The sequence below is a fragment of the Tachyglossus aculeatus genome, chromosome X1 (assembly GCF_015852505.1).
Source record: "Tachyglossus aculeatus isolate mTacAcu1 chromosome X1, mTacAcu1.pri, whole genome shotgun sequence".
Taxonomy (NCBI): domain Eukaryota; kingdom Metazoa; phylum Chordata; class Mammalia; order Monotremata; family Tachyglossidae; genus Tachyglossus; species Tachyglossus aculeatus.
In genome coordinates this window covers 95,595,893-95,610,385 of record NC_052101.1, presented here as the reverse complement: position 1 = coordinate 95,610,385, position 14,493 = coordinate 95,595,893, and the positions used below count along the sequence as shown (strand labels likewise).

At 46.0% G+C, this 14,493-nt stretch overlaps 1 protein-coding gene across 1 annotated transcript in view; it reads left to right on the top strand.

The window, feature by feature from the left end:
* PRKAR2A (protein kinase cAMP-dependent type II regulatory subunit alpha) overlaps window positions 1-14,493 on the top strand; it is a 163,607-nt gene that overhangs the window by 74,069 nt on the left and 75,045 nt on the right. Inside the window, 1 exon segment of the mRNA XM_038772105.1 lies at window positions 4,854-4,889. Within this exon segment, the coding sequence (XP_038628033.1) occupies window positions 4,854-4,889 (36 nt within the window).

Below are 14,493 nucleotides of genomic sequence, written 5' to 3'. Positions count from 1 at the left end.
TCTGGTATCTCCCCCTGGCTCTTCTTCCTGATTTTTCTCCTGCTCCCACTGTTTGCATATCATTTTTTTTCTGTTTTCCTCATTAAATTGGAAACTGCCTGTGGGCAGAATATGGGTTCCGCCTCTGTTGAAATCTCCCAAATGCTTACTACAGTCCTTTTCACTCAGTAGGTGCTCAGTCAGCATGCTCAACTGATTCCGTTTTTAATTGATTTTGTGGGTTTTACCGCAAGTGATAATGTTATTCAGATTGTTTTGGCTTACGAGATTCATTGTAGGCCAGCAGTTCTAAATTAGTAATGTTTGAGAGAAAAGAATATCTTTTTCTATTTACTGTTTACAATTTTAAAGGGTAGAAAACAAGGATCTAAGATGGAACTTAATGAACATTATTTTCACAAAAAGCTTCATTTTTGTAATACCTTCGGAAGCCAGCATTGAGCATTTTCTTTGTTGCTTTGCCTTTGATAATTATCTTTTTCCATCATGCCACTTTTTTATTTATAATTATATTAGATTTCTAGCTCTTGGGCCCTGTGCCATTTGCTCTCAGCTCACCAACATCCTTCTTAAATAGTCTTTTAAATATAATTTTTGCATTACTCAGGATCTTTCAAAAAAAAAAGAAGATTGTCCTTTCCTATGAAATGCAACATATTTAGGATCTGGTGGAATAGTGAGAGGAGAGAGTTTGAGATGGAGGGCAGGGGGAACCATCCAGTTGGCTGGTCAATCAGTGGTTCTTATTGACCGCATACTGTGTGCAGAGTTCAGTACTGAGTGTTTGGCAGAGTACAATCCAATGGAATTGGTAGATGTGCTCGCTGCCCACAGGGAGCTTTAAGGGGGAAGATGAGAAGATACAGTTTGGGAACCATTAGCTGCAACTTCCTGGTTGAAATACTGTCAAGTGGGTGCATAAGGAGAGATGTGATTTCACAGGATCCAAACTGTTGACGGGTTCTAGAGACCAAAGTCAAGGTTTTGAATTGCTCCGGGAAGCAGTGCAGATGGTGGAGTAATGGAGTCATATGTTCCCGGTGGCTCAGGCTGAGTTCTGTACTTCTTGAAGCTTTCAAATGATCTTCAAAGGTAGCCCCATGTAGAGTTCCCTGAAGTCCTCTAATCTGGAAGTCACAACTTCCGCAAAGGCCCATAGTTCAGAAAAGAGGTAGCGATCACTGGGCCAGATGGGTCTCCCTCGGACTCCCCATCCACTCCAGCTACACCAGTGCAACGAATCATTTTTCAGGTTTCTGTTATCTGTTTATGTCAAGCTCAGGATATTTTCCAGCTCTCCAGTATGAGGCAGTCCTGGTTAATACTGGTTTGTAGGTGGTCCTGAAGATGTTAGCGGTCAGAGCCCCAGTTAAGGTCAGCTTCGAATTGCAGCTGGTCTCAACCCAAGTCCATCCCCCTTCCCTTATACCTTCCTCCATACACTGATTACTTCTCCCCAGAATAAAACTGACAAATATTAAATCCACATGAGCCTTCATTGCTCTGTCCTTACATACTATCACCTGACCTCAGGGCCCTCTTTTTCTGGGCCTCACAATCCTAAGCCCTTAAGGCCTCTTCTTTCAGGCATAGTGAAAAATCAACCTCAGTTCCCCCAGAACTTTTATCCTATTTAGCCTAGAGTCTGATTGCCAACCATTCCTAAAGCCCTAGGTACCAACTACAAAATCTCCCACAGCCGCAATTATAGTATTTATTGGCCACTCACTGAACATATTGCGCTGTGATAAGTACCCGGGGGCTTGGTAAAGCACAACACAAAGAGACACGACCCCTGCCCACAAGGCACTTACACTCCATCACCCCTCTTATTTTCATCGGTGTTAGAAAAACTAAACCCAATGAGAGTGGGGACTGGAGTAGTGGCAATATTTATTACTATTTATTTATTATAGAATATAATATGTATTACTATTACTGCACTAAGCACTGTGAGAATACACAGGTGGGAATTTGACACACTCCATTTCTCGGGGGGCAGGCGAGGGGCTCATACTCTAAGAAGTAGGAAGCTTCTAAGAGGCAGCTAGAAACTGGGCGGCCTAATCCCAGCAAGGAGAGCTGCCTGTTCTGGGAAGTCGAGGCCAGTTGAAGGGGCTGGGTGATGGTCCCTTTAGAGGTCTAAGCACCCCCTATTCTCACCCACTGGCCCTAGACCATCAAGCCCACATCTGTCTGTAGCTCGCAGAGACGAGGAACCAAGAGTCCACTTTGAGTTTGAAAGAACTGACAGATGCATGTCCAGTTCAGTTTTTTTCACAGCTGAATTTCTCACATTCTCTCTGTCACCTAACTTTCCCTTCACAGTTAACACCCCCCGCCCCCCAAACCTATAACCATGGCATTATCTGTGACTCCTCCTGCCCTCTGAAACCCCCACGTTCAGTCCTTAAAATCCCGTTGCAGGATCTGCCCATTCCTCTCCATCCGTTTGGCCCCCGCCTTGCTCTACCCACTCGAGCCCATAATTTACGTTGCTTCCCGGATTATTTTTCCAAAATGCCGTTCTGCACACGTCACCCCACTCCTCAAAAACCTCCAGTGGTTTGCCTGTCCCTCTGCCCATTGAGCAGAAACTCCTCACCTTTGTAAGGCATTAGGGCAGCACTGAGGCCCTCAATCAACTCTTTCCTTCCTACTTATCCAGTCTGTTTTCCCATTGCACCTCAGCTGGCACTGTTTGCTTCTGTTAAGCCAGCCAACTAGTCACTGTGCCCTCTTCCCCCTCCACCTAGCACTCCACCCTCCTTTATATTGGACAGACTACAGCTCTTCCCATTTTCAAAGCCCTTCTTAAAGCCCATTTCCTTCAGGAGGCTGTCACTGATTAATTTTTAATCTCTCCACTTTATATTTCCCCAACTCCCACATCAGCGCTTGGATCCTCACGCATCCCACCCCATAGCGCATAGGTATTCATCTTTACATTCCGTTACTTCCTCCTTCCTGAAATCTCTTTGTGTGCCTTTCTTCCCGACTAGGTTGTGAGTGTCTTGAGGGCAGGGATCATGTCTACTGACTCTCTTATTGTACTCTTCCAAGCGTTAGGTTGTGAGTGTCTTGAGGGCAGGGATCATGTCTACTGACTCTCTTATTGTACTCTTCCAAGCGTTTGGTACAGTGCTCTGTGCCCAGGGTGCCCAAGAAATGCTCCTGATTGCCAGGAGTGTGAACAAGAGAAAGTTTCAAAGGGTGAAGTGCATTAGGTACACGTGCAAAGGTTCCCACTTAGGCGGTCTTCATCTGATTTTCAGCAGGTCTGGTCTGGAAACGGCACCGGAGACCTGGTGGGTATTTTTATCGTAAGCACTTGGATTCCCTCTGCTTTGCCTCGTGAGACAAGAATTCCCCGACCTGGAATTGGCACTCCTATTCACAGGGACCCGGGAGGGGAACGCAAAGGCTCTGGAGCAAACGGTAGCGTCAGGGGACCCTCCCCGCCCCCTGAGACACTTTCTAGGTTCGAGTGGCCCTGGCCTCAGTCGGCGGCTTCCTCAAAGTGGTGCATCATTACGTTATGCCGCGGGCCCGGCGTAACATGCGTCGCATCACGTGAGTCTGTGTGCCCTGTGTCCTTGAGGACCAACAGTGTACATCCTAGTCCGGTCGGGTTCTTTTATGTCTTAAAAGTGTTCAGTGATGCTCAGGGGGCCAGCTGGTGGATTCCTTCCTGGGCTGGGAACCTTTGTTTCCAGCCCAGCCTTGCCTAACCCTAATCCCAGCCTGACCCATTCTGAGCTCTGAGACTGCAGGGTCCAAGTCCAGCCCCGTCCACTCCTGGCGGGACACGTCGGTACGTGTAAACTTGGTCCGCGCTCTCCCCATCCCTTCCGGGGTTCTAGATGGCAGAGAGAGGGGGTGGGACACCACAGGATTCCCCAAGCCTGGAGTCTGGACTTAAGGGACCAGCCAGGTCCTCCCAGTTGGCGGTCTGTGTGCTACCGACTGGTGACTGAGGATACCCTGCTCCTTTTTTTTTTTTCCTTTGGCATTCCTGGACCCAAATCCCAAAGTGCTAAAATGGTTTAAGAGCCAGTAGCTACCTGGCAAATGTAATCTTAAAGGTTTGGTTCTCTCATCCCCAGATTCAGGGCCCGGATTCTTGCCAGTCGGTGTTAATTGATTTCAGCGGGGAGGGTTAGCCTTAGCCCACGAGTCCTGCCATGATATTTTCTTGGGGGGAAGCGCTGAACATTGCTACAGAGGGGCAGGAGAGGCAGAATGGCGATGCCGACTCCCTGAGGTTTTTGTCTCACTTGCCTGGCTCGGACACCCATGGCCCAAGATCTGCTCTCGGATCCGGAGGCTTTGTCATTTTGGAAGAGAATTTGGAGGAGCAAATTTGAGCCTCCATTTCACGTCGCTGTCTTTGCCATGAAAGCGAGTTCCAAGAAGCCACGGGTATGATTCAACTTAGAGCCAGCTTCGATTGTACAGCAATGTAATGCAGGAAATATGCTGATCATTGTATGAAATAACAAAACAAAAAGTGGTTCTGAGGTTGTTGAAGACAAAGTGATACACAACAAACGGGGGTTAGAGGAATTGCTGGCAAATAAGTGGGTAATTGGTGGCAGAAAGCAGTTTATTCATTTGCACTTGTGAATAACACTTTTATTCCAAATATCCGACACTTTAGGTAACTAAACGTGCTTTTGGAAAACACGCTTTGAGAAGTTAAACATTTAAATTACAAGTAAGGAAAGGGAATGACAGCTCTACTTCAATACTTAGGAGAAGAGAGAAGTGGTGGAAATAAGCTTTTTATTTTGCCTTCTTAACTGTAGTGAATGTTTTTATGCAGTGCTAATTGCTTTGTTCTTGTTTTACAGCTCCTGTGATTAACAGATTCAACAGAAGAGTATCAGGTATGTGTTTCTTTTTTTAAAAAAAACCTCCTCTTTTCTTTCTCTTCAGTACCGTTAAGCTGCCTTTTTAAAAGAATAATTGTTGAATGCGTAGAGTGTGGCTAGACTGATATTTTCTTCAAGACTGAACTTATACATATTGTGCTTATATTGTTCCATCTTACTGTATATTTAATTGTAGTTTTTGTTGACTTTTTCACGAACAGGTAAAACTGAGTCTTTTGTAGGCTAATGGCAAAACAAAATTGTTTGTATCTGAAATATTCTTCCCTTCCTTCATAGCCCAAATCTTCAAGTCTGCAGTACTAGGCATTTGCTCTCTTCTGTCTGAACTGTTAAAACCCATCTTGCTTGTATTTCAAGGTGCTGTTGTTGTTTTGAAATTTTACAAAGTGTGAAAGTGTGGATTTTTCTAAAGCCCCATCTTTGTCTCTTTTCACTTTTATATCAAACTAGCTGATATCCATGAACTTGGAGAAGTACAGTGTGACAGGGATGGTAGACACATTCCCTGTCCACAAGGAGATTTTTAGATAGATTTTCTATTTAAAGAACATATGGTTTGAGTATTCTGTTCTAGTTCAGTGATAACTAATGACCAAGAACTGTAGTGCAGGCTGTTGTCTTTGGGAATTACAATGAGGGCAACCTGTATCTTGCAGTTGTCTGCAGTTGAGCTTAAAAAATGAGAAAACAACATATGAACTGAGTACTACATGAATATTAGCTTAGTGTATATCTTCAACCCCATTTGTTAAGTGAGGTTAGATTACCGAGTGCATCTTGGTAAATCTGCAGTGGGGTTTTTAGCTGTGATCTGATTTTAATTTAGTAGGAAATTAGTTGATTCATTCAATTCTGCCGTAATGTGGGTTTTCACCGCACATTTCGGCTAGCACACCTTTGGGAGTTAAGGGACATTCTGACAGTGTAAACCTGTTTTGAATAGAGCCATCATTGCGTTGGCAGAACCAAATGTGCCCTCTTATGCAGGGTCAAGTACTGTGGCACGAGTTTTGGTGGCCTTTTTTTAAAGTGGGGCTTTGCAAGAGTGAATAGTTCTCCATGCTTTAGGGGAACTAGATGAGAAACTAAGGCATCAGCTCCATGAGATTGACTCCGAAGGGGTAAAGCAAATAGCCTTGTCCCCACGGGTTTTTTGGAACCGCCTCCTTGGAACTCTAGACTGTGAGCTCGTTGTGGGCAGGGTCTATGTCTGCTTGTTATATTGTACTCTTCCAAGTGCTTAGTACATTGCTTTGCACACAGTAAGTGCTCGATAAATGCTCCCCCTCATCCCCCTCTCCATCCCCCCCATCTTACCTCCTTCACTTCCCCACAGCACCTGTATATATGTATATATGTTTGTACATATTTATTACTCTATTTTACTTGTACATATCTATTCTATTTATTTTATTTTGTTAGTATGTTTGGTTTTGTCTCCCCCTTTTAGACTGTGAGCCCACTGTTGGGTAGGGACTGTCTCTATATGTTGCCAATTTGTACTTCCCAAGCGCTTAGTACAGTGCTCTGCACACAGTAAGCGCTCAATAAATACGATTGATGATGATAAATATGATTGAATGAACGGAACCTGAAAGGGGTTGGCTTTCAGAAACTAAGTTATCAGTTTCAGTTCTCCCCGCCCTCCTCCCCCTTCCCCGCCCCCCAGCCAGCTGGCCATGGCCCCCAGCCTAAACCCCGGGCTCCTCTCATCCTCACTGGGCTCCAGGGGCAGGCCAGAGGCTCCCTTCCCCACCAGGGCCCGGTGGGAATAAGCTTTACGTACGCCTACTTCATTCCCAGGCCTCCGGACACCTTAGAGTTGGGTGGACATTAGGGCTTCAGAGCCACTGGGGATACTGTGTAAATTCCACGACCTGCATGTCTGCCTTGCCGCTTTTCGACTAGGGCCTCTGTCTTTTGTGACTGCCCGAGTGGCAGGGGGCAAGGGCCTGTGCTCAGCCGGTCTGTCCTGTGATGTTGCTGTTCATCCAGTGATGTTGGAGTTGGTACCACAGTAAGTGGATAGTTTTTTTCCTTTCCTCTCCCGTCCCCCTCTCCTTTGCTTTCACTCTCCTCCCTCCCTCCCTTCTTTTCTATCTCCCCTCCTTTTCCTCCCCCGCCCCCCCCCCCCCAGTGCCCTGCCCCATGTTTGCCCTTCTTCGTAGTGTTGGCACCCCAGTGAAACATTCTAATAATAATCATTGTAGTATTTGCTAAGCACTTACTATGTTCCAAGCACTGGGCCAACACAATTGAGTTAGACACAGTCCCTGTCCCTCATGGGGTTAACAGTCTAAGAGGGAGGGAGAATGGGTATTTCACGCAATCGTATTTATTGAGCGCTTACTGTGTGCAGAGCACTGTACTAAGCGCTTGGGAAGTACAAGTTGGCAACATATAGAGACGGTCCCTACCCAGTGGTGGGCTCACAGTTACCGATGAGGAAACTGAAGCACAGAGAAGTTGAAGCGACTTCCCCAAGGTCAACACATTTATTTTATTTTGTTAGTATGTTTGGTTTTGTTCTCTGTCTTCCCCTTTTAGACTGTGAGCCCACTGTTGGGTAGGGACTGTCTCTATATGTTGCCAATTTGTACTTCCCAAGCACTTAGTACAGTGCTCTGCACATAGTAAGCGCTCAATAAATACGATTGATGATGATGATAACACAGCAGGCAAATGGCAGAGGCGAGATTAGAACCCAGGTCCTCTTAGATCATTTCCCTGTCTCCCTCCATCCCTCCAGTGTCCTCCTTTGTGGTCTATCTCTATCCCACTCTTTCGTCCACTCTTAATGCTGTCATCTCCCTTCTTAATTTCTATCAGTCTCTCTCCTCCCCTCTTTTCCTGACCCTTATCATCTCTTCTTCCTCTGACTCCCTTTTTCTCCAACAGTGTCGTTGGGCTCTCACCAGGGAGGAGAAGGTGGGATCAGTGATCGGTTTAACAGTAATAATAATAATGATATTTAAATGCTCACTATGCATCAAGCACTGTTCTAAGCATTGGGGTCGATACAAGTTAATGAGGTTGGACGTGGTCCTTGGACTCACACTGCTATCCCATTTTGGAGATGACGGGAACTAAGGCCCAGAGAAGTTAAGTGACTTGCCCAAGGTCACACAGCAGACATGTGGCGGAGCTGGGATTAGAACCCAGGTCCTTCTGACTCCCAGAACCGTGCTTTATCAGCTAAGCCATTCTGCTTCTAGGGGAAGGGCCCCTCTTCAAACCCAGGCAACAGCAGGGCAGTAAACAGAATAAACCATCCCTCTCCTTCATGATGGGTTTTGCTTCACCCTCCAAGCCCCTCGGCTGGCTTGGCCCAGAAAAGGGGGGGCTTCCACTGTCTCATGGCTAGCATACTCCATGAACAGTGTCATACTCAACAGTGGCATATGAAATGGATAAGGGCACAGGACTCCCGCTGATGAGATTGCAGAGAGATTCTGTTCCACGAGCAGCACAGATCACACTCCTGCCCCCCCATCCCCCCATCCCCTCCAGTCCTCCTGCAGCATGTGCTGCTGGGCCCTGAGCGACTGAGGGAGATCTTGAGGGGGGCTAAGCGCACCCCATTGTCACAAGTGCCCGTCCCAACCCTAGGCAGCAAGTCTTAGGCAACCCAGGCAACTCCAGCATGGCTACTTGTTGAGGGAGAGGCAACAGTGCCATGTGATAGCACTCTTGGTGCCTGAGCAATGCTCCCTCCTTAAGGCAAGGAGCCAGAAAAGTTGCCCTACTAGATTTTCAAGGGCACAGTATCCAAATGTGTAAGAGCATCTCTCTCAGGGACCCTCACCCTCGGGAGACAATCTCACTGTCAGTGATGTTGTCTTCCAGCCAAAAGACATTGTACCATTTTCCCGTGTTCCTCTCCCTGAGTCTGTCTCCCTGTCTCTTCTGTCCGTCTACTTTTCTCTTCCTCTATCTCTCTTCCACTCCACTCCCTCTTTGCACCCTTTCCCTTTTCCTTTCTTCCTCTATCACTCTTTCTCCTCCCCTTGTTCGTATAAGATCAAACATTTTCAAAAACCAGCTGGACCGCCCCTAGATAATAGGGACAGGGTAGCCTGTTGTCATGAATGCATGCCTCAGAATGGATAGAACTGCATTAGAAACACTCAATTGACAGAATACTACGTAGGGTACATATTATCAACACAGTTTGTTTTAATGGCACGGCATTAGTGTTTTTGTTCTTTGGATGAGAGAAGTCTAAACTTTTTTTATGGGGGGGGGGGGAAGCATTTTAAATTTCCTGCAATTTTATCTAACAGTAGCTTTATAGTGTTCTCTCTCTACCTTTGTTTTAGTTTCTATTCACTTGGATGTTTCATGAATCAGTCATTCCGAGGGCTAAAGTAGATTTGTATTAGGCATCGGCAGATGATTTCAAACAAAGTTTAAAGATTTCCCAAGTTAGATTTCCCCGATTTGGCTACTGGTTAGATTCACGGGGTTGTCTGAATCCGTTCGACTTGTCTCCATTCCATAGTGAGGTCCAACAGCCATCTTAGTCCAACTGACTTGTCAGATCATCAAAAACAGAACTGTGAATGTCGGTCAGAGGACACAGTAATTCAGGTTGGGTTCTTGATTCTACCCCAAGAAGCCTCAAAGAGGACACATTTGTTTGAGGCGCCGCCTCGAGCAGGGGTGCCGGCTTTTTCATTTTGAGCAGGTGGGGGTGAACTTGGGACAGAGCTTTGAGAGGGCAGGGCACCCAAGGGAGAGGAGGAAGTGGAAAATTACTGACACAGACTCTTGCAGGTAACCCTGGTTTTGGTTCTAATCCCCAGGTGGGAGGGTGAACCCCACCAGGGTTTGATTTCGAGTCCCGTAGTTCTTATTTGGGGGAGTCTACAGCAGTGCTCCCTTTCTTTCTCCCTCCTTCCCCATTCCCTTCCCTGCGGAGGGGAGGATGAGGGGTGTACACCCTGACATCCACCTTCTGCGGTTGCTCAAGGGGATCTTCCTTAAGCATCCCCAGGGCTCAGCTCACGGAGTGTGTTCCCTCCATTTCTCCCTCTTTGTCTTGAAGAGGGGAAGGGGAAATCATCCTCACCACCACCATCATCATCAGCATGGCCTAATGGAAAGATCATGGACTTGGGAGTCAGAGGACCTGGGTTCTAATCCTGGCTCTGCCACTTGTCTGCTGTGTGACCTTGGGTAAGTCACTTAACTTACCTGTGCCTCAGTTTCCTCAACTATAAATTGGGGATCAAATCCTACTCCCCACTTAGACTGTGAGCCCCATATGGGACAGGGACTGTATCCAACCCGATTAAATTGTATCTATCTCAGCGCTTAGAACAGTTCTTGACATGTAGTAAGTGCTTAACAAATACCATAATAATGATAGTTATAAAAAAAAAAGTCCGTTCAACTCCAAGGAAGCCTTCACCCTCAGCACACCCCAAGGGTCAAACGTTAGGGAGCTGACAATGGCGATTTCTCCCTCTCGAGATCTCCCAAATGAGCAGTCGTCGCTTGCAGGAAGCGATGTTTACCATTCCGGCTCATTGACGTCATTCGAACCAAATCATCAGGTGGGTCTGTTAGAGCCCCAGTAGCGAAACATTTCTGGGTCAGTAGTAGTCAAGTTGCACTGTAACTTGTCATTCCAGAAACAATTACTCTTTAGTTACAGAAACTCTGGAGGAGAAACGCAAAGCGACTTAACCAGCTTGTGTAAGAGCAGCCTTTCAAAATAAATAAAATACTCAAGGGGGAGAAATGTTGCCGATCTTCAGTGCATTCATCACATTTGCAGTTGAATTTCAAATTGATTTGGAGAAGTGTAGTTTCAAGAAAAACACATTTTTGAAAATAAAAAGTTTAATGACTTGCAGATCTGTGCCGACAAGAGCTTCTTGAACCAAATTACATTCAGTGTATCGTTTTGAGAGCATTTGTGTCTCTCTTGACTAGCAACCACCAACCTGAAGCGTGGCTCAATGGAAAGAGCCCGGGCTTGGGAGTCAGAAGTCATGGGTTCAAATCCCGGCTCCACCAATTGTCAGCTGTGTGACTTTGGGCAAGTCACTTCACTCTTCTGTGTCTCAGTTCCCTCATCTGTAAAATGGGGATGAAGACTGTGAGTGACACGTGGGACAATCTGATCACCTTGTATCCTCCCCAGCGCTTAGAACAGTGCCTTGTACACAGTAAGCGTTTAACACAGGCCATTATCATTATTAGTATTATTATGGATCATGTTGGGAATCTGAGGTGGAGAAAGAAATGTTTCTCCTCCAAAATGGAATAACTTTTTCTTTGGCAGAAAGGTCAGATAATGATTAGTAAAACCGATCATTCTGTGATCCTTCCCCCACCCCCAAGTTAGAAGCAGTTTAGACTTGTTTTTATTCTCCAGTCTCTGGTAACTGGAAAATTGTAAGCTCCTCTTTGACTGGAAGCTCCTTGAGGGCTGGGATTGTGTCTACCCACTCAGTTGTATTGTACTCTCCCAAGTGCTTAGTTACAGTGCTCAATAAATACCACTGATTGATTGAGACCAGCAGATTTCTGTAGTCCTGCTTCTGAATCTTTGCAAAGAAGTGATAGCTGATTCTCTAAAATGGTTAATTGGCTAAAGAGATTCTTAATTTATCTCTTTCCCCCCAACATTTAACAATGTAAGATTTTTCATTTATTGTTTAAAATTGCTATAATGGATATAATAAAAATTATGGGATTAAATGATGCTACGTGCCAAGTCCCCATCCCAGAAGGGGTTCTCAGTCTAAGAAGTAGGGGAGAGCGGGGATCTGACCCCCATTTTACAGCTGAAGAAGCTGAGGTTCAGATATTTCTGAAAACGACCCATCTTTTCTTCTCTACTCTTAATGATTTTAAGATACAACTGTGTCCCTGTTCTAGGTAATAGCAAATGTTGGGTCATGTAACAGATGCTAGAGAGATTTCAACCTAAGGATTATCTCTGGGTTGGAATCAGTACTCCCATTCGGATATAGAGGACAGATTGAGAAGAGAGATGACAAATAAATGGTCACCTATGGAATGATGCTTCTTGAGACATGACCGTGGGAAGCCAACGGGATGGGGCGTGGGGCCGACAACGTGGGGGCTTCTCTGGGCTGTTCTTTTCCCACCGCCCCCCTGACATGGTTTCAAACTCATTGTGGGCAGGGAATGTGTCTATCAGCTCTATTATATTCTATTGTACTCCCCCAAGCGCTTAGTACAGTGCACAGCTCACAGTAAGCACTCGATTGATTGACTGAATGTCATCCTTTAGCTTCAAGTAGTTAAATGTGTACTTGAGCCTTTCCCTGTCTCCTTGGATTCAAGGGATTTAAAATTTATGCAGTGCCTCTTCTCCTTTTGTAGTTGCAGGGAAATAACAGCTGCTATAAATTGCCCATGACCTCCTGTGGAGAGACTCCTTGGAAAATTCTTCCTAGTACATATTGTTTGAGTACTGAGTTTTTTGGGGTTTTTTTTTACCTCCAAATTCCACCACAAATAAATCTCATTTGCAAACGTTTTAGTGCCTCTGACTTAAACTGGGTCTGTCCTTCAAATTATTTTAAGCAGGTTGCGTTCAATCAAGCAGTGAGCACTTACTGCGTGCGGAGCCCTGTACTAAGCACTTAGGAGGGTACAGTACAGCAGCACTGGTAGACCTGTTCCCTGCCCATGAGGGGCTTACAGTCTACAGGGGGAGGCAGATGTCCAAATAAATTTTGGATCTGTACGTGCCGTGGTGCTGAGGGTGAGGTGATTATCAAGTGCTGAAAGAGTACAGAGCCAAAGTCCAGAGGTGACACAGAATAGGGGAAATGAAGGCTCAGTCGGGGAAGGCCTCTTGGAGGAGATGTGATTCTCAATAAGGTTTTGAAGGTGGGGAGAATGGCGGTCTGTCATCATCAATCGTATTTATCATCAATCGTATTTATTGAGCGCTTACTATGTGCAGAGCACTGTACTAAGCGCTTGGGAAGTACAAATTGGCAACATATAAAGACAGTCCCTACCCAACAGTGGGCTCACAGTCTAACAGTGTCATTTATGAAACCAGGAGGCTGATGCAGTCGGTCATATTGAGGGCTTACTGTGTGCATACCACTGTACTAAACGCTTGGGAGAGTACAATATAGCAGACACATTTCCTGCCCACAATGACCTTACAGTCTAGAGGGGGGACAGACATATAAATAAGCGAATAAAAATTTTAAAGTGAAGGCCGGCCAAGTGCTTGGATGAGCATATAGTAGCAGTTTGGATGTGTAGACGAAAGGGCGGATTTTAGCGGTGGCATGAAGGTAGAGCCAACAGGATTGGGTGCCAGGTTCAATATGCCGGTTGAATGAGAGGGATGAGCTGAGGTGTTGTCTACAGTGCTGGGAGAGTTGGGGAGGACAGGGTTTGGCTGGGAAGATGAGGAGTTCTGCTTACAGATTAAATTTATTCGGGAGGCTTCTTCATTGCCGAAGACAAATGAAGTTCAAAGGGAGGCAGTCTGGCCCAGTGGAAGGAGCACAGGCTTGAAAGTCAGGAGACTTGGTTCGACTCCGAGCTGTGCCACTAGCATACCGTGGGTGTCCGTGGGCAACTCACTTAACCTCTTTCTGTCCAATTTGATTATTTCCTCACCTGCAAAATGAGGATGGGTTACTTACTCTCCCTATATGCCTCTGTGATTGTGAGCCTGTGTGGCCCAGAGACTCTGTCCAATTTGATTATCTTGTACCCGTCCCAGCGCTTAGCAAGTAGTAAGTGGTCAGTGACCTCACAAGGTCGGGATGTATATGTGTCTGGACCCCATTTGAGCCCTTTGAAGTGAAGGACCTTGAGGTTTTCCCGAAATGACAACCGAAGACCTAGGAAATAAGCAACAGAGTTGCCACTTCCCAGATCCTTTTATTTTGGGATGAGCAAACGCCACCGATGAGAACTCAGGCCTGGCTAGTCCAGGTGTCTGGGAAGAACCTTCAGGCTTTCCCTGCCGTCCCGGTATTCCCAATCATCATCATCATCATCATCATAATTATGGTATTTGTTAAGCGCTTACTATGTGCCAAACACTGTTCTAAGCGCTGCGGTAGATGCAGGGTAATCAGCTTGTCCCTCGTGGGGCTCACGTTTTTAATCCCCATTTTACAGATGAGAGGTAACTGAGGCACAGAGAAGTTAAGCGATTTGCCCAAGGTCATATAGCAGACAAGGTTTATCCGAACTGCTCTTGCCCGTCTCTCCAGCCTACTGTCTTCAGCTCTTCTGTGCTGTTATAGACGTCACAAACAGCGGACATTTTCTAAGACTTTCCAAGCAGTGTGCGACGAGATAGCGTTCTGTGCCAAGTTATTGCCTAGGGAGTCCCCAGGGATCTGTCTTCCTTTCTGATGGGGGAACTGGAAGGGGGTGGTGGGATCAGGAGGAGAATGTGATTTCCCATATTTAAAAAATGCAAACTTCTTTCTCCGGCATTTGCTCTAAGGGGTGCGTTTCTTCTCGGGGGATTTTATCCGTGAGATGATGGCTCAATAATTAAACTTTAATCTGAGCGTTCTCCGACGCTCCAGGACATTTCGGCTCGTCTTTTTCAAAGCGGTTTACGTTCCCA